Here is a 21085-nt window from a genome sequence, read left to right on the forward strand (position 1 = left end):
AACTTCGCATAGTAAGTAATTCAGCCCACCACCACTTCATACATAGTGAAGCTGAGAATGAACCTTGTCATCCAATATGAACCCAGTTTTCCAATCACAAGTTTTGAAATGTCTCACTAAACCAAAACAGGTGTTTCTGGCATGAGGGTATCCGATCCTTAAAGAAATCCTAATGGACAGAGATGAAGACGTAACAGCCTGTAGGATGTAGACTGGCCAGATTTAGAAGTGGACCAAATACCACACAAGACAATAACAGAATGAAGGCTCTGACATTATTTAGGGAAAGGGTGTCACTGGTTTACCAAAAGCCATGCCAAGTTCATGTTGTTGCTGCTGCTCGGTGGTGATGGTGGTGGTGGTGGTGGTGGTGGTGGTGGTGGTGGTGGTGGTGGTGGTGGTGGTGCTAGGGATTAGACCCAGAGCACTGAACACAGCAGGGAAGCACTCAGCTGCTGAGCTATACCACACCAGCCGCCTTGCCAACACTTTTATTTAGGCCAGGCATGGTTGATGGTGCCAGCACTCCCAGGTACTAAGGCAGGGAGATCTCAAGTTCAAGGAAGCCTGAGCTACATAATGAGTCTAAGACAGCCTAAACTAACACAAAGATCAAAGTAATAACAACAGCAACAATGAGCAATTATCTGCGAACAACACAAAGACAAAAAGGACAGTCAGCTTGTTGGATATAGTTTAGGATTCAGAAATACTTTAAAGGCTTGGTAGGTCTGAATCTGACAAAATACACACATACTGATGTCTGAGGGTAGAGGACAGGTGGAATTGAGACCGTGTCTTGTTAGATAACCCTGGCTGTCCTGACACTCAGGATTCTCTTGCCCATGCCTGCCAAAGTTCAAAAACAACTACAAAAGGCTAAAGGTAGGGAATAAATGGTTAGCAGCAACAAATGCTAAAGAAAACTGTAACCACCGTGAACCTGTGGCATATTCAGAGCAGGAAATGTTGGATGTTAGGCCACACAAGAAGACAGTGTGGATGTGTGCTTGTACACACGGGAGCATGCATGTGTGCCTCTGCCTGTGTGTAGATGCCAGAGGTTTACCTCAGGTGTCACTGCTTAGGTACTGTCACCCTGCTTGTTGGGACAGGTGTGCCACTGACCTGGAGCTTGTGTTTAGCTGTGCCGGCTGTGAGCCCCAGATCATCTGTCTCTTTGTCCCTAGTGCTGGATGGCAGTGACTGAAGTACATGCCACTAAACTGTTGTGGGGTTTTGTTTTGGTTTTGGGTTTTTTTTTTTTTTTTTTTTTTTTTTTTTTGGTGAGTTTTAGGTTTTGTTTGTTTTTGCAGGAGTTCCACTATGTAGCTCTGGCTGGCCTAGAACTTTCTACATGGACCAGGGTGGATTAAAGCTGGATCTTAGCACTTTACCAGCTAAGATCTCAAGTTCAAGGCAGCCTGAGCTATACAGCCCTCTCCCCAGGCCCAAAAAGGAATCTTAAAAGGAGCTATAGGTCCCTAATTATTAGATGAAAGAAAAAAAGACAAGTTATTTTTGGGATAAGTCACAGTAATTCAGTTGTTCTAAAGGAAAACTACCCTTGATGACTCAGGGCAAAACTGTTTGCTGCATATACCTGATAGCCTGAGTTTGATTCTAAGGACCTGATTTCCAAAATTTGTTCTCTAATCTCTAAATGTGCACCATGGCACACATGCTTCCCTGTCCCCAACCCCCAACATAAACACTAATAAATAAAACCTGAAAACAAAGTACCTTTCCATACATAACCTTCTGAGAGCAGTAAAGACAATAAGCAAGAGCTGTACTAGGTAACTTTCTACATGTCATCTATGCTGGCTGGTTCTGTGTCAACCTGACACAAGCTGGAGTTATTAAAGAAAGGGGACTCCCTTGAGGAAATGCCCCCATGAGATTCAGCTGTAAGGCATTTTCTCAACTAGTGATCAAGGGGGGAGGGCCCAGCCCATTGTGGGTGGAGCCATTCCTGGCCCAGCCCATTGTGGGTGGAGCCATCCCTGGGCTGGTAGACCTGGGTTCTATAGGAAAGCAGGCTGAGCAAGCCAGGGGAAGCAAGCCAGTAAGTAACATCCCTCCATGGCCTCTGCATCAGATCCTGCTTCCTGACCTGCTTGAGTTCCTGTCCTGATTTCCTTTGGTGATGAACAGCAATGTGGAAGTGTGAGCTGAATAAACCCTTTCCTCCCCATGTTGCTTTTGGTCATGATGTTTCATCACAATAATAGTATTCCTAACTAAGACAGGAACTTCCAAACAGAAACAGAAATGGAAATCTGAAAACTGGCGCTTATGAGTCTGACACTTTATTCTCTGTCTTAACCACTCAGCTCACATGGAGGGGGCAGTGAGAAGCCTTAGCAGCAAAAGAGGCACAACCCTTTCTTTTTATCTCCCATAGGCTCCATGTCCCAGCACAGAATCCAAATGAGATAAAACCTGAGGACTTTCACTACACTGGGCAGCAATCCATTGAAAAGTCAACACTGTAACAATGCAGTGCTTGGTTCCCATCAAGCATGCGGGCGGATAACCACTGCTGCTAACTCCAGTGGCAGAGGAATCCAACAATCCTGGCTTTCGTAGCACTGCAGTCGTGTGTGCACACTCACACAGAGACTATACACAGATACAAGATTAAAAGTGATAAAACTATTGTTATTCATTTTTAAAAGTCAGCAGTAAGTACGTTTTTTAGTAAGCAATGCATATTTTCACACAACAGAATGAAATGAAGACACACTTACTTCCTTGTCAGTTTTTAACAAACTCTCACTGCCCGCCACTGAAGAGGTACCTAACGCCTGTCCAAGAGGACGGACCACTGCGTTCGCCACCTCTCGCCCAACACTCTCTGGATAGCTGTGTAGCACACTGGTATGGCCTTGATCATTCTGAATCACCAAATGCAGTGACCGCCACTCAGAGTACATTGTGCCACTACAGTACTATCCAAATGACACCTGAAAAGACAAAACAGTCATACACGTCAAATATGTTTATTACCAATATATAAAAAGATTTACACTGGGCAGCATAATAAAATGGGTGGCAACTAGAGGGACTCAGAGGTTAGGAACACTTGCTGCTCTTCCAGAGGACCAGCACTTTCAGCGGGAGCTTCACTTCCTATGACTCCATCTCAAGGGAATCTAACCCCAGCATTCCTATGTATATACCCCACAACAGTGTGTAACTAAAATTAAGTCATTTTTAGAACAAATCTAAATGTCCTGAGCTATCTAAAAGCTTCATGGTGAAGCCCCCAAGAGGTAGCTGTATGAGCACCTACACTACAGAGCTCTCCTGCTTCTGAGCAGATTCTAGGCCAGCCTACAAAATTTAGCAAGACCCGTCTCAAAAAAAAAATTTTTTTAATACAAGGAGAGTCTGAGAATATACATCAGTAATAGAATACTTACCTAGCATACTCAAGGCCCTAGATTTAAAACAGCAGTACTGGAAAGAACACACACACACACACACACACACACACACACACGCATACACACACCAGAACTCCAGAACTCTCCCACAACATAAGGACATTCCCCTTCAACGGTCAGACAGAAGCGATGTGAGGTGGAGTATGCTATATGCTAAGGGCAACTTCATGTGTACATACAGTCTCTTAGGTCGTCAATGTTCTTCACACTCCAGTGTTGTGCTCATCTGGAATTTACTTCTATAAATGATGTAAGAAAGACTGTCTTTCAGATGTACAGTTGGGTTTGGCATCATCTATTCAAAATACATCCTTACTGTCTTCTATCCCTCTGCCTCTTACAGTCTTTCTACCTTGTCTTCTGCATAGCTCCTTGAGGCCTGAGAGGAAGGTCTGATGAAGACATCCCATTTACGACTGAGTGTCCCAAAGATTCTCACTCTCTGCACGCTGACCAGATGTGGGTGTCTCTCTCCACCTGTCAACAGCTTGTAAAGGAAACAACAGTGTTCTCCAGTGGAGTCTCACCAGGTATTTAAACAACACTTAAGTAGGCCCTACGGCCAAAACAGAGACCACCCCATGTCTGTGCAGGATTGTTTTTGTCTCATGCCATAACTGGGCATTTTTATGTTACTACTCTTTTGCTTGTATATTACAATTTTAGATTTTGTATTTTATAGGTTTTATTTGTGTCTGTGTGTTTTTTATACTTTCTCATTTTGTTTTGACCTCTTATATTCTGGTTTGTTTCCCTTTTTATTTGCCTGTTTATTTTCTAAAGAGAGAAAACGAAGACATGGAGTTGGATAGGTTGGGAGGTAGGAAGGATCTGAGAGATGAAGGAGGGGAAACCATAATCAGAATATGTGAATTTTCAATTTAAAAAATCTTATTAAGTTGAAGCAACATTTTTGTCATGTACTATGCCAATAGCATAATTTAATTCCAGTAGCTTTATAAAATCTTTTATAATTGCAAAGAACATCTCCCATCATTCATTTTAAAGTACATATTGGCTAGCCTAGACATTTATCCTTTGATATAGGATGTATGGGTTTTCTCTAATTCAAAAACTGTATCAATAAAACTTGCTAGGAATCGGATTGAAATTGTCTACACACTATGCTGGGGATCAAACCCAGAGCTCTGCACGTTAGGCAAATCCTCCACCACTGAGCCACAATTCCAGGTCTTGAAATTGCTTACAGCATTGTGACTCACAATCCTTGCCTCCAAGTCATAGCTTCAAAGGACTAGTGGTAACTGTTCTACCAACCCCACCTCACAACTGTTTTTGCCCCTCCTACCGGTAATTTTAAGCTACCTCATGAAGTTTCACCCTTCAAAGTCCAGCCCAGATATTTCCTTTTGCTAAAATTTTGACTCTCAAGCCAGCTTCTCCCTGTTCTGAGTGCCTACTGATCTGTTTATAGAACTTCACGTTCAAGCACTCAATAGCTGTGTATAGGTTCTCTGCCAGGTAATTCCAGTCTTAAGTAGAAACCTCAGCTCCTTACATACATTGCATATTATATATTTAAGAATACCAAGGTTTGCTGTACCCGTGGGGAAAGAGAGTTTAATAAATATTCCATCTACTTTACTAAAGTATGTCCAAAACTTATACTATCATATATATTTCAAATTTTATATATACATCAAGCTAAGTTATTTAAAACTACATCTCCAAATAATAAAAGAAAATAGTTAAAATTGCTATTACAAATTATTATTACAGGGAACCAAAGGGTTTGGTGCCTCTGCCTCCTGAGTGCTGGGTCTAATGGTGTGTATGTACCCCCATGCCAGGCTGGGATGAAAGTTTTAAGAAGACAATTGGTTTTATTTTCAAAAAGTTATACTAGCTATCAAATCTCATCTATACACAGAAATTATCTATTATGCTTTGGCTGAAAATGCAATTTCCTGTGCCTCAACTTTAGAAATTCTGATTCAGTAGGTTTAGGACAGAACATGAGGTCATCTTAAAATTAAAAAAAAAAAAAAAAAAAAGAATGTATTTATTTTTGCTTTAAACTCATTGTGTTTTGCCTGCATGTATATAGTACGCAGCTAGCATATTAATTGCCCAAAGAGGACAGGAAGGGGTGACAAGTCCTCTGAAACTGAAATTACAAATGGTGCTAGGAACCAAATACAAAAGTTCTCTATGTCCTCTACAAAAGTTCCAAGTGCTCTTAACCTGAGCTATCTCTCCAGCCCTCCCCAAAAAAGAAACAAAACTCAAGGGAGAATACCTGTTTCACAGGTGTTGGGAGAATTCAAGAATTAAGAATTATATCTGGGGATTGTCCTAGTTAATAGTAAGGGACTAGTGAGTGACTGCTATTAACTGGGGCAAAGTATATATCACAATAAGAACTAGGCAAACATGTATGGCCTGAGACTATAAAGATGAAAGAAAGTACTGTTACTACAATCTAATGCAATACATTATACTAATCTCCATGTCAGAGAATTAATAAAATCGTCAGCATCCTGATTACTGTGACAATTCAGTCACTAACAGAAACCACCAAACTGAGTCAGGCTGTGATGATGCACATCTTTGTCAATCCCAGTCCTCCAGAGCCAGAGGCCTGAGTTTGGTGGGGGGAGGGGCGGCAGCCTGGTCTACAGAGCGAGTTAAAACAGCCAGGACTACCCAGCGAAATCCTAAATCTCGAAAACCAAAAAAACAAGCAAAAGAAAAAAGTCACCAAGGTGACTGATTCAACAGTTATCAACCATCTATTACATACAATGGACAGTGCAAACACCAGGGGGATGAGTAAGACACACATCCTGTTTTCAATTAGGCTACAGTTTAACACATAATAATTATGATGCAAATTGGAACATTAAGGTGCTAAATGCAAAAATTATAAGCAACCATGGAAATTCAGGAAAAAGACTACCTTTGATACAAAGAAAGTGAACTGAAAGCCCAGTAGGTTCAGAGTACAAGGATATGAAGCACACAAACTGGAGACTGACTACAAGAAAACTGGGTAGACAGGAGTGAAAGTAAGAAAGAGCAACCATAAGAAAAGATAGTAATAACAGAGAATGGAGAATGGCACACATCTGTAATTCTAACACTTGAAAGACCAAAGCTACCATAGACTGACTACACAGTAAGATCCTTCTAGTAAAAAGTAAAATAATAGAAACAGGACTGGAGAAATGGCTCAGCAGTTAAAAACACCACTCTTCCAAGCAACCCGAGTTCAAACCCAAGCACCCATATTAAGCAGGTCACAACTGCCTGTAACTCAAGCTCCAAGAATCTGATATTGACACTATCTTCTAGCCTCCCTGGGTACCTGCACGCCTATGGCATATACATTCACAGACACACACAATGACAGACACACACACACACACACACACACACACACACACACACAATTTTTCTAATGTTTTAAAACAAATCCACATCTGGAACAAGATGCTCAAAATGGACGGGAAAGATTATATTGTAGATGGTGATAGGATTTTATCTGAAAAAAAGGCCAGACACGGTGGTATATGCTTTTAATCTCAGAGTTAGGGAAGTGGAGGCAGGTCTATCTGTGTGAGTTCAGGCCATCCTGGACTACATGGTGAGTTCTAGGCTTGGAGACCCTGACTCAAAAAAATAAATACTTTTTCCCCATTAATTTAAACAATTTTTCAAATGTAAGCAATGCTCAATTTTGAAGGACTTTGAAAGGCAGGATTAGAGATTTATAATTAATTCAGTAAAAACTGGAGGCAAGGCCTATAAGATGACTCAGCAAGGCTAAAGACCTAGATTCAACCCACAGGATCCACGTGGTGAAAGGAGAGAACCGACTCCTACAAGTTGTCCTCTAACCAAAAATGCACAATGGCATGCACTCACTCAGTTAAAATGCACAATGGCACACACTCATTCAATTAAAAAAGAAAAAGAAAAACTGGGGATAGATAATGTTCACATGAAGCAAACAGAGCTTTGCAACAAGAAAAAGTGCAAGTACATCCAACTGCAGATATGGGATACAGAAGCTACCTTCCAAGGAAGATATACCCCAGAGGTATAATGTATCTGCCCCTGTACAATCACACAACCAGCATTCATGTAGTATTCCAGAAGAACTGTACACACCTTACCTGTCAGAATAAGAGTGTAATACAGGGACTGAATAATCATCTGGGAAGAAGTCAGTAAACCTACTTCCTAAATACCAATATAGAGATAGTCCAGGAGTTCGAGTGTGGGTTCAAGACTGTCACACACCTCTATACAGGAGTAGATATTAGAGTGTGCAGCTGTGGGGAGTTGTGCCACAAATAAATACTATAGGAACAAGATAAGTGCACCCTGCTTCCCTCTCAACTGCACACGGGCCCTTCTCCAAGTATCTTCTCTAAAGGTTGTCACTGTCTGACTTACAGCTCGTAAGACTCCATATGTAAGTTCAGACTAAATGACAATAACCAAAACAATCAATACAGTGGTGACCCATAAAGGCCACAACCTAGTACTAGTCACATCAATGGACTCAAACGATACTCATTATATGTATTCTATACAGCAGACACAGTACTACAGTAAAAATCAAACTATTCCCACGGAGCTTCAAATCAAACTCTAAACAACAATTGTTTGCAAACTTCCTCAAGTAAGTCTAGATATTGGTTATCTCACTAAGCAAATACTGTTGAACACCTGTACCATCAGGTTGTCCTAGGAGTTAGGTATGTAGATATAAACAGAACACACTGACTGACCACTATGAAGTTTTATAATGATTAAGACAGAAACCACTGAGACATCATCACAAACTAGCATTTAATATGATCGATGGTGTGATCAGCTACAAGGCAGCAAATTAGAAGCAGAGATCTTGACTTGATAATAATGTGCCTCTGTGTAACTGTAACTGACCAATTTTGAAGAACTTTCACAAGTTACTTCATCTTATTCCAACAACAACCTTAGGCTGTTTAAGTTAGAAAGACTCACTAGCCATTAGGGAAGGACACAAGACTATGACTCGGTCAGGGTTACATCAGGTAACTGCAACATTGGGATAAGAAACCCTACCTCTTGCCTCAAGGTCCAATACTTCTGGCTCTGCCTCACGTATGACCTTGGACAAGTCACTCCACACTTACTTTCACAGTCTCCCTGATTCTCAAACAGGGTGAGCACCTTCAGTGCCTATCTAGAGTGACTTCAGAGAAGGATCAAATAAAGCAGCCTAAGTCAACAACATACTTCAGGAAATACACAGAAAGGCACGTGCTAACAGGAAAGGGTAGCCATGTGCTACATACATGACCAGTCACTGGGTCTTAATGCACAAGTGCACCAAACCCATCCATGTGACGTAATGACAGAAGCACCACGTTTCCTCAGTCTCCACAGGGCACACAACTATGGGGGGTGGGGATAGGGGAAGGTGTCACCTATGCACTAGACTGACTGCTAAGGATGCCATCCTCGAATCACAGGAGAGAGAGAGACAAGTCCCGCCCACATTTCTTCCCAGAGTTTAAAAAAAAAAAAAAAAAAAAAAAAAAACAGATGGTTTTTGCTAATATATGAAAGAAAATGTGAATACACTCCTAGCCCCCAGCCAGAACTATCACAACTGTTCCAGACTGGTATTCCTAGTATCTTATCTCCTGGCATGGGTAACTATAAATTTAGAACTCAGTTCCTTTACTGCATTTAAAGTGTTTAGTAGGCACACAGAACTAGTACACAGTGTACTGGACTGATCAGACATGACAAAAAATTCTATTTCACAGGGATGCTGAAGATACTATACTTTTACTGCAATTCTAACTACAAAACTTAAGTACAGAAGCTGAATCTTACTCAATACCTCCATTGCTATAACAAAGTGCATGCCACATTCACTACAGTTCTAATCTTAAATACCTAACTTCAGATTACACTGTTCAGCTTTCCCAAGTGTCTCTTAACAAAAGAACATGTCATGTGGGGACAACAAGGAGGAGGACAGTCTAGAGGGAAAAGGCCCATTTTACAGCCCTGAGTATCCAAGAAGCTTTAGGCACAATTTATCTATAAAAAGTTAAAACTAGACTATGTAGACACTTCCTTCTAAAACACCTTGGGAAAAGGTGACAAGCTCTCACTATACGCCTCAGGGTGACCTCAAACTTGTCCCAATCCACCTGCCTTATCGGAGAGTACAGGTGTGAGCAGAATATTGAGCTTAAAACTATCTTATACCACAGAATCATTCATTCATTCTGCACAGAATCATTCACTCTGTCTAAAAGACCTTGTGTACATGTCCAGAACAATACTGACAGATACCTCGATTCAGACAGATTTCTTGCCAAAGTCATAGGTCACTGTGATCACAGCTACTTTTGGCCACTGAGTATGTGAACGTTCTCACCCATACACTGGAAGTCAACTAAAGACTTTAACCTCACGTTTAAAAAACCCAACTTTCTACCATATGCCAAGACCTGAACTGGACACTCTGTCCGTATCTGATCAGAGAACAAGGGCAAACTTCTTGAGAGGTTGAATTTAACACCCTTCATCCCATCACCTTCTCTACTAGCCTCAGCCTGCAAACCATACAAAAGAGTGAGACAAGAGCCCCTTCCTCTAACAATATTATACTGTATGCATTACTTTAGGAAATGTGTACTTTTATTCAATCTACACACTTCACATTTAACTGGAGAGAAATATCCCATCTAGGCATGCTGGTACAGGCCTACAATCCCAGCTACTTAGGAAGTTGAGCCAGGAGAACCATAAATTCAAGGCCTGCTTAAACTATAGACTAAGTTCAAGGTCAACTCACCTAGCTTGGTATGACCTTGTTTCAAAATAAAAAAAAATATATAGCCAAGTATGGCAGCACATGCCTTTAATCCCTCAGGAGGTAGACATAAAAACCTCTCTGAGTTCAAGGACATCCTGGTCTACAAAGCTATTTCTAGGTTAGCCAGGGCTACATAGTGAAACCCTACTCAGAAAACACACACACACTAAAATAAAATGGGAGTCAAGACACAGTGGCTCAGCACTTGTGCAGAAGCTCCTGCACTCAACCCAGTACCAATATAAAGAGACAAGACAGGCAGGGGGAATCTTCACTGTCAGCAAACTTTTTCATAATGGCCTTACAATATTTAACCTCATTAGTCTACTAAGGCTTTAAGAATAACCAAGAACAAAGGACTAGAGAAACGGCTAGCTGGTTAAGAGCACTTGTTGACTGCTCTGGCAGAGCACCCACGTACAAGTTCCAGCAACTGCATGGAAGCTCACAACCCTCGGTAACTTCAGTTCCAGAGGATCTGACACCTTCTGGCCTCTGCAAGCACCAGACACCCAAGTAGTGCACATACATGCATGTAATCAAAACGCCCATACACATAAAAATAAGTGCTACCAAAAAAAGGGAGAGGTAGTAAAAACAGAAGCGATCTGAGCTACTGCACTGACTTCCTTTAAAGCTGGTAAACCTGCAGAGCAATGGCAGTTCTGACAGTGTAATAAATACACCCAGTCTGTCAGCTGCTCTGATACAAAGCTTTACTGTCTTCTGTCACGTCAAATGGGATGAACTTTTAGACAACACTTCTTTTAGACAATGAAGAAGACCACATGCAAAACCCCAATGGCAATAAAAAGTCTCTCACTATAGAATTGTCTGATATGGAAGTTAACATCAACATTCACCAGTGTTTGTGTGTGGTGACTGGTTGAGGGGAGAGCATTTTGAGGCAGACCTCTATATGTAGCCCTGGCTATCTTGGCACTAGCTCACTGTGCAGAGCAAGCTGGCCTTGAACTCAGAGATCAACTTGCTCCTACTTCCTGAGTGCAGCCACCTCACCCAACGTTGCTGAAACATAGTCCTACATAGACTGCCTTGTAATGGATAAGAATTCAACATTTTATTCATCTGCTGAATAAATTAATAAGTTAACTAGAGTATTCCTAAGGAAAAAAGGAAAACACCCTTATGTTAAGAACATCAAATATCTTTTACAAAAAAAAAAAAAACAGATGCTTCTGCAGCATGAGGTTAGACATAAAAGGACTAAACATTGTATTCCAAAAAAGTTTGTCAGCCTCTATGTCAAAGTTCTCCAAGAAAAAGAGACCAAGAAAACATGGTCCCTGCTATCAAAACCTTATAGAAGAGCTAGAACTACAACACAGAAAAGTATGTGGAAAACTACACTACGATACGTCAAGGTGGGCAGGGCTGGGGGTGGGGGTCAGAGGATCTCGAAGGGAATGTTGAGAGCTACACAACAGACAGAAATGATTCGTGTGAGAAAGTGTATGTATTTGGGTAGGGTGCTGAAAAAACATGGACTGTCTTGGAGAAAGAACAGTATATGCAAAAGTCCAGAGGCTAGAGAAACCACAACCATGAGCGCTGTACATTAGGAAAAACTGCAAACCAACAGTTTTTGAATGGGATGTATACATTTGGTTTTAAAAGCTCAGGTGACTAAGACTCCATAATTACGTTCTCACCCTCAAGGAGGCCTACCTACTGAAGGAGTGGTCATCAGTGGACCTAAGGAAAAGCTCTGTCCTCGAAAACAGCCTCCCTCCCAGCACCCAGGAGGCTGAGGCAGAAAAATGGAGAGTTCCAGCAATAGAACAAGGGTGCGCTGGGGTAGGGGGGTAATACTATGAATCTCTGCCAGTGGAATCCGCGCTTTTAACAAGCACCCTTCTGCACACATAAGCTGGAGACACACTAACGGACCTCTGAGATTACATGCTTCCAGTTGCCAAACCTTAGTATATAGCCCAGAACCACTAGGGGAACTCCAGAAAGACAAATTCTAGAAAGATATGTCTTCCCCTACGCTCTCGGCATGGTGGTTTAATTAGTTTGGGGTGCTATGGCACCAGGAATCTTTCCAAAACTCCCCAAGTGATTTTTACCACGCATCAAAGTTGGACAACCGATGACCTAATTGTTAAGAACCTGGACTGGACTGTCAAGGCTGCTTGAGTTCAAATTACCCAGCTATATGACCTTGGGCACCAAAGGCGGCCGATCGCTCTAGGGCCTCGGCTGCCTGGTCGGTAGAATGGGGTAACAGTCCTGCCGGGCAGGGTGTTGAAGTTCCCCATCTGGCCAGGGCCTGGTGGACAGCGAGCGCTGACGGAGGGGGCTGTTTACTCTCCTCCCAGCGACACCGTGTCCCGAGCAATAGCATCCTCACCGGACGGCAGCAACTCCACCAGCCCCCTCGGAGGACCGCATTCTCCCCGGAGTTGCGGCCGCCGCTCCAGACCCGCCCCTGTCCCCAGGCTGCCGGGGGAGGACTCCGCCAGTCCGACCCTCCTGGGTTCGCTCACTCCCCGCAGAAGCCGCGGGGCCGGGACTGAGCTCCCGCGCCCGGTGCGTCCACTTCGGAACCCAGGATGCGCCTGCCAACGCCCGGCCCCGGGAGCACGGGAGGCTGAGAGCCCCCGCCTCAGTGGCTGCTGAGGGGAAAAAAAAAAAAAAAAAAAACACACGGCGAGAGGGGAGGGTCCGGCCGCACCGCGCCGGCCGCCGCGTACCTGAGGCGACGGGCGGGGCCCGCATCGCTGGGCGGGCGCACCGCGGGCCGCACTCGGCCTGCCGCCTCACGCGACCCGCGCCATCCGGCCCGCGCTGCCACTGCCCCGGCCGGCCCTCCACCGGCGGTCAGTCCGTCCACCCGTCAGTGACTCTCACAGGGCGCCCAGGGGACGACGAAGACCGGGTCGCTGGGCCGGCCGGCTGGGCTCCGTTCAAGCAACTTCCGACTGCCAGGGGCGGTGGCGTCAAATAATTCCCCAGCCGAAGGGACCACTGCGCCTGCGCGGCGCGGCTGGCCCGAGACTTCTGAGGGAACCGAGTGGGCAGCGTCAAATAAATCTCGGAGCCGGGAGCCGGAAGCTGCGCGTGCGCAGCCGTCCCAGAGGGCCGTGCGAAGCGCGAGTGCCCACATCGCCCCCTTTCGGGCTCCAGTGGAGAGGGAGGAGTAAAGTGATGGAGCAGTTACCTCATCGCGGTGCCGGCCCTAGATGGAAGCAATCTGGCTTTTGCTTGTTCTTAGTGCAGAAGAGTAAGGGGCTTCTCTGTGAAAAGTTGGCTGCCATTCAGGCAGAAGGAATGTCTCACGTCCCAGTATCGTAGCTCTTCCTTTGCCCAGCCCCTTATTACATGGTCGCAGCGTTATTATGGGCAATGCCCTCCCTCGCCAGGCCTGGTGTGCTTTGAAAGGATGATTCAGAACCTGTCATCAAGTTGAATCCGATCTAGGAGATAAGCTATTACTAGCGAGAGATACAAGTTCGAGCACCTGCAATGCACCGGACGTTTTGCAAACCGTACTACTGTCAGTAATTTAGTTTCAACTTGCAGGAAGAAAGTTACGTTTGAGACTCCCACGTGTCAGGCTGAGAGGAAAGAGGGATGGGGCTGGCTTCTTAGAGGGCCTGGCCTTGTGATGGACCTTAGAATTTAGAGATGGAGGGATCTGGATGTTAGGTTGCGCAAAAAAACACGTTTGTGTGGAAAGCAGAGGAAATGGTGACCCTCAGAAGAGACCATGAACCAAGTAGGAGTGAAGAAGAAACTGGTGCCCTCTCATAAGAGATACAACAAGAATTTCCTCAAGACCCACAACCTCACCTACGCCAAAAAAGTAGCTAAAGGAAGAAGTTTCGCTCATCTGGTCTGCAAGAAATAAGCAAAATATCAGTGTGTAGACTTAGCGTTGGGACCATAGTATGTTACGACTCCAGGAGATGTGGCCGTTGTTCTGAGACCTTGAGGAAGACTCCACTATAAATGTAAAACAGGAAAAGAAACCTTCCTCTTTAGGACGCACTGTGGAAGCTGCACGAACCCCGTGCTCCTTTCCTACTGTAAAGAGGGTGGTGGACATTCATACCACATTCGTTGCGTGTTTTGTTACTTGGGACCACATTCCTAACACTGTAAACATTGAACGTCTATGGTAGGTCAGACTGATAGGGCTCAAGAGCAGCAGGTGATGGGAATTGGAAAATTGACAGGCATAGAGCACTGGGGACCCTTTTAAAGCCTATGGGACTGCAGATGTAGCTTAGTTGGTGGAGTACTTGCCTGGTGTGTTTGAGGTCCTGGGTTTGAGTCCCAGGCCTACACAAACCATACATAGTCACCTATTCACCCTTGTCCTTGTTATCCTGAGTGCTTTAGGCCAGCTTGGGCTACAGGAGATCATGTCAAACAACAAAAGCAACAACAACCAAACAAGTACTTGGAAAAGTGAAAATACCTCTAGCCCCTCCACCTTGAGAGTTTAATTCCTGACAGACCCAGTTATTTAAGGTGAGCTATGGGGGAGGGGTTCCATTCCTTAAAAAGGGGGTAAAGAAGTTGTGTCCAGTTCCAACTTGAGGCACTTGGGCTTGCTTACCATTTTTATTTCACGCACACGCAAAGAACTGTTGTGAAAGGGAAAAGAAGCAGAACGGATAGAAGTTTGAAAAGTCACAGCTACCCAGCGAGGAAGCTCTCACACACACCTGGAGCTCTGCCGCCGCGGTCAATACCAGTGTGAACTGGGATTCTTTTCCACACTAAAACACGCAGCTTAATCGTGCTTTGCTATTCTCTTCATTGACGCCTAGGAATTGGACTCGGTGTACATATTTATGAAGTCCAGTGTGACATATCAGCATATGCAAACAATGTACAGTAGACAGAAGCGTGTAAGCAGTGAACACGGAACCCAGGGCTCTAATGTAGGGTCTTGTTGCTGCGGTAAATGACACATCAGCAGTCAAGAACAGATAGAAATGGCACGCGTGTTTACACTGACAAGTTCGCATTTACTCAGGCCAAGACTCAAACCTAGAGAATGGTGCCACCTACAGTGGGCTGAGTCCTCCTGCATCAGTTAATCAATACGATCCCCACAGGCCAGTCTGTTCTAGACAATCTGTCATGGAGACTGTTCTCAGGTGACTCTAGACTGTGACAGGAGGACAATCCAAACGGACCATCACACAGGGTAATTAGCATATCTATTCCTTCAGACATTGTGTGTGTTGGGGGGGGCAGTTGCTCTTCGATGGGTATACTGCAATAGCTCATGAGTTGCTGTCAACCATGGTTGTCCCACTATGCAAGGAAGAACATAAGAAGTTACTCCTCCTATCCTACCACCATTAGATGCCCTCTCTCCACCTGACCCTCCCATGCCCTCTTCTACTTTCAGGATAACTTTCTAGCTTTTGTGTGCATGTAAGGATGTAAGGCATTCCACTGTGCACACGAAGCACACATTCTTGACTCATTTGTCCATCAGTAGATACAGAGACGGGTTCCATATCTCAGCTGATGTGAAAACGCTACCATAACATGCATGTGCAAGTGTCCCTGTGTGTGGTTGATGTCTACGTGCAGGTGAGGACAGGCACACGATAAAGCAAGGCCTGTGATTGGGCAGTGAAAAAGAAAGGTGGGGCAAAGATTTTGGGAGGCAGGAGAGAAGAGAAGAATGAGAAGGAGAATGACTCATCCCCCACCCCCACCCCCATGTGGCTTTAAATAGCCACAGGTAGCTATGAATGTCTTATAAGGGATGGATAATTACAGGACCATTTGTCTTGTCTAGGTGGGCAATTTATATCTATCACTTGGCTCTGAGTTTATTGTGTGGACGTTTTATGGGGTGAGAATTTACTGATATAAATCTAATTGATAAATTACAAGCCTCTCGAGTTTTGATTTTAATGGGTTACTGGGAATGGTGACTATAACCAGAGGGGTGGATGCTGGGAATGGACAGAGGGGTGGATGCTGGGAATGAATGTGAGCAGAGTCTGCAGCGGAGAGCTGCGAGAGGTCGACCACTACATGGAGCTTAGCCATGGGGGCAGAGAAATGGCCGGGGACAGAGAGTATCAGGAGGTAACATGTCATGGGGCCATGGTGTAATTTTACCTTTTTAATATTGACTGCTACGCCTGTAACATTCTGATTTCAGTTTCTTTGAAAGTGTTCCCTTCCACCCATGAGGTCGCTTGATCAGATTGTTCTCTACTTTCTTAAAGGGCCTTTGCCTGCAGCCTTCAGTGGTTTGTTTTCCCCGTAGTGCATGAGGACTGAGCTCTGTCTTACCCGCACGTCTTTACTCTTTTTCATTTTTTTTCTTGTTCTGTGCATGGGTGTTTTGCATACGTGTGTGTCTGTCTAGGCACCACTTTTGTGGCTGATGCCCATGGAAGCCAGAAGAGGGCGTTATAGCTTCAGAGGGAGTTACAGGTGTGAGCCACCACGTGGGTTCTGGAAACCCAACTCTGGTCTTCCGGAAGAGCAGGCAGTGCTCTTAACTAACAATCTATCCAGACACACCGTTAATCTCTTTTATAATAGCCATGCTAAGTTGGGGGAGATGCAGTGTTCCTGTGGTTCCCACGTAGTTCTTAATAATTCCCCAACTAACTTTCTTTCCACAGACTTCTTTGTTGGCCATTTGACTAATTTTTTAATGTGTACTCATATCATTTTCTCATTTTAAAATCAAATTGATTGTTTTTTTTTAACTATTGAGTTGAGTTTCCTACATATTCTACAGATTGACCATCTTTCTAAGCTGGATAGGTTGCAAAGGCTCTCTTCCCTCCCACAGGTCAAGTCTCTCTGATTCATTTGCTGTGCAGGAGATTTGTAATTTGATGCAACTTGAGTTATATTTCTTTTGTAGGCTGGAGAGATGGCTCAGTGGTTAAGAGCACTGACTGCTCTTCCAGAGGTCCTGAGTTCAATTCCCAGGAACCACATGGTGGCTCACAACCATCTGTAATGGGATCTGATACCCTCTTCTGGTCTGTCTGATGACAGCTGCAGCGTGCTTATATAAATAAATAAATAAATCTCTAAAAACTAGCAGCAAAATTTGTTTTTGTTTTTGTTGTATGCTTCTGAAAAAACAAAACTAAAACCTTGTCATGAACCAATGCCCAGAGCATTTCACCATACTTTCTTCTAGTCACTCGATTACATTGATTGTATTAACCCTTTCCGTTCCTTTTAATGTTTGGAGGGTTTGGTTTTTTTAGGTTATTTTTTTAATGAGTATGAGTGGCTTTAGTGACATGCCTGAATATACCTGTGACCGCAGAGACCCAAAGAGGATGTCAGGGTCCCTAGAACTGGAGTCACAGATGTACCAGGAAACAAACGGGGGTCCTCTGCAAGAGCAACCAATGCTCTTAACTGACAGCCGGCTCTCCAGCTACTTCTGCTGTTTTGTGTTTTTTGTTATTGTTGTTTCTTTGTTTGTTTGTGGTGAGAGATGGAAGTTTAGATTCTTTCTTCTATATAATAATCTCCACATTTCTTGCAGTTTTCAAAAACAGGCGGTTGTTCTGATCCCGGGCTGGCCTCCAGCTCACGGTTGTCCTGCCAGAGCCTCTCGGCTGAGAGGTCATGGCACGTGAACCACGCCTCCTTCCCGAGCTTCTGACTCAAGAGACTTTCTGTCTGTCTTCATGAAAACTCTCTTGACTGAGGGATGCTGGTCCAGAGGACCAGACCCACTTCTCGACACTCACAGAGAACCTCACACACCTGTAACTCCAGTTCCAGGGAGCCCAGCCCTCTGTTCCTGACACCAGGTAAGCGTGCGTGCAGTGCACACATGCACATAAAATCAGTCTTTTATGGCTGTAATTATGTGCACTTACTTCCGTCCCGTGGGTCTGTGTCTGCTTTTATGCCAGTACTTGTTTTGGCTCCTATCACATTGTAGTATAGTTAAAGCTATATATATGTGTGTGTGTGTGTGTGTGTGTGTGTGTGTGTGTGTGTGTGTGTATGTATGTATGTATATGTATATGTATATAATGAGCTGCTTTGCTTTTTATTTTTAACCTTAAATAAGCTGTTTATTCAGGAGCAACAATTAAAGAAAGTGATTTTGATGTGGATTACAAGAACAAAGAATCACATCTTTTTCCAGGCTCAAAGACTAGATGGTACTGCTCTCACAGGCACTGCCAGCTCCAGGCTGAGTATGTGAGTGGGCTAGTGTGCATGTGTGAACGTGAACACACACACAATACACACAGACGCAGACACACACACACACACAGTCTACAACGGGGTGTAAACTGCAATGAATGGCTTTGCTTTTTTTTAAGAACATATTTTTAACTAGATATTTTAACCAAAAAGTGAAAATAGACAGTATAAACTTAATGGCCTTAAGATTCAGCTGTTAAGGATGAAAACTGAGCTGCATTGCTGAGATGGTGAAGTTTCCTGTCAGGGGGTTGATGTAAGAGATTTGAGTGAGTTGTTCTATAAATGGTGACATTTTTATATAACTTATTTATTTGTATTTTATGTGCATTTGTGCTTTGTCTACATGTATGTTGGTGTGAGTGTATTGGATCCATGGGATTACAGACAGTTGTGAGCTGCCGCGTGGGTGCTGGTAATTGAACCTGGGTCCTCTGGAAAAGCAGTTAGTATTCTTAAACACTGAGCCACCTCTCCAGTCCAGTGATTTTTTTTTCTAAGATTTTATTTATTTATTATAAGTACACTGTAGCTGTCTTCAGACACACCAGAAGAGGGCATCCGATCCCATTACAGATGGTTGTGAGTCACCATGTGTTGCTAGGAATTGAACTCAGGACCTCTGGAAGAGTAGTCAGTGCTCTAACCACTGAGCCATCTCTCCAGCCCCAGTGATTTCTTTATATTTACTTTTTTTTTTTTTAATTTGTGAGGACGCCATTTAACCAACTCGAGACACATGCGCAGGCACACACATCCCTTGAGGGAACCCTGAGGGGTAACTGTTGAACACCTTGGAGTGCTAGGACCCCAGCATGTGTAGTGACTAAGAGACACGGAAGACGCTGGACAGAATAAAAACCCCGTTCTCTTCATGCAGAGCCTGCTTCTCATCTGTTCCCCAGCAGTCACTGCCTAGACGTGCAGGTTGAGTGGACGATGTATTTGTGTGGAGTCTCGATGTCAAAATGTCCCTCTGAACAGTGTGCGGAGGGCATTGCCCCGGAAAGAAGGAACGACCAACTGATGTGTTTATAAAGATAAAGAAAAGATCTGTCCCGGTTTCAGCACCAATGTTAGGAAAAAGATGAAGAGAGTAGGGGGTCTGCTCTTTGGAGGTGTGGTGAGGTATGGGGGCGAGAGGAACGCCTCTGGCAGACCCTTCCCCCTGAGGGACCAGCTACACGACGGTCTAATACAGAATAGAGTTTATTCAGGACATGGGGAGGGGAGTTAAGAGGGGAGTAGGGGCAGAGAGAGAGAAGAGGAGGAATAGAGAAGTAAAGGCCGTGAGCACGTGGAGAGGAGGCTAGGGAATGAGGAGAGGACGGGCAAAGGGGTAAGGGCAAGAGAAGAAAGTAAGAGCAAAGTGAGGAGGGGGCAAGCAGCCCCTTTTATAGTGCCAGATAACTGTGGGGCGGAGCAAACCTGACTGTTGCCAGGTAACTGTGGGGCGGAGCATACCTGGCTGTTGCCAGGTAACTGTGGGGCGGAGCATACCTGGCTGTTGCCAGGTAACTGTGGGGCGGAGCATACCTGGCTGTTGCCAGGTAACTGTGGGGCGGAGCATACCTGGCTGTTGCCAGGTAACTGTGGGGCGGAGCATACCTGGCTGTTGCCAGGTTAACTGTGGGATGGGGTTTACAGAATCCTAACACCAATGCTATGAGCTCTCATGACAGATTGTTTTCCAAAGATGGTCACCAAGCATGTGACCCATTCTCCAGGTATTACTACAATAAGACTGCTGCTCCTCCCTCTGAGTGGCAGGTCAGGGTTCCAACCCCCATGACCATCCCAACCAATAGGGCAGAAGTAAAATAGTCATGTGACCTCTGGAGTCAGTTAAAGCATCTAGAGAGACATCACGTTTTCTCCAAGCTGTGCATTGGTTTTGTTATCCAGGATTTTATACCTTAAAATGTTCTCCGTCCCATGGTTAGACTGGCCAGGGCCACGAGTGCCAGCTAGCAGAACAACTGGGCCCAACTGCCATGTTTTCCTCTTCAGAGTACTTAACGTCGACGAGCTGACTGGCAGACTCTCATGTTCAACTCATGATGAGTTCAAGACTCTGGGATACAAGTGGCCCTCTTCAAAACCTGGACTTGAAGCCCCTGCCTTTTCCTCTTCCAGGGACGGTGCTTAGAGGCACTCAGAATGTTTGGATTCTCTTACAACACAACCTCTCAAAGCCCTGATACCAGGACTGTTCACCTTTATGTCAAGAAAATAGCACCTGAATCTGCCTGTGGTGTACTCTGACAGAATACAAGGGGTTCATGCTGGGAGACCGAAAGTCCAAGACCAAAAAAAAAAAGCATGGCAGCTGGGCCTACGCTGGTTCTGTGCCAGCCGAATTGAGTCTGTGACAGGATCAAGAAGGCATTCCTGGTTGGGACACAGAAAATTGTTATGAGTGTATTGAAGGCACAAACACCAAACTCAGAAAGGAAAATAAATAAGCTGCTTTTTTAAGTAATCAAAATCAAGGCTTGGTCAAAAAAACAAACAAAAAAACCAACCTGGACTTGAGTTTCATGGGCCCAGCCGCGGACGCTATCTTTGTGTTCAGAAT

At 44.3% G+C, this 21085-nt stretch overlaps 1 protein-coding gene across 4 annotated transcripts in view; it reads right to left on the reverse strand.

Moving 5' to 3' along the window:
- The window catches only part of RALGAPB (Ral GTPase activating protein non-catalytic subunit beta), a 72407-nt gene extending 59169 nt beyond the window's left edge, over positions 1-13238 (reverse strand). For all 4 annotated transcript variants that reach the window (XM_080924748.1, XM_080924747.1, XM_080924746.1 and 1 more), the window contains exons 1-2: positions 13023-13238; positions 2754-2969 (exon numbers count right to left, since the gene is read on the reverse strand). In XM_080924748.1, the coding sequence (XP_080780874.1) occupies positions 2754-2939 (186 nt within the window). In that variant the 5' untranslated portion in view covers positions 2940-2969; positions 13023-13238. The remainder of the gene's footprint in view (positions 1-2753; positions 2970-13022) is intronic.
- Positions 13239-21085: the final 7847 nt, after the last annotated feature.

The sequence above is a fragment of the Micromys minutus genome (genome assembly GCF_963924665.1).
Source record: "Micromys minutus genome assembly, chromosome: 11".
Classification (NCBI taxonomy): Eukaryota; Metazoa; Chordata; class Mammalia; order Rodentia; family Muridae; genus Micromys; species Micromys minutus.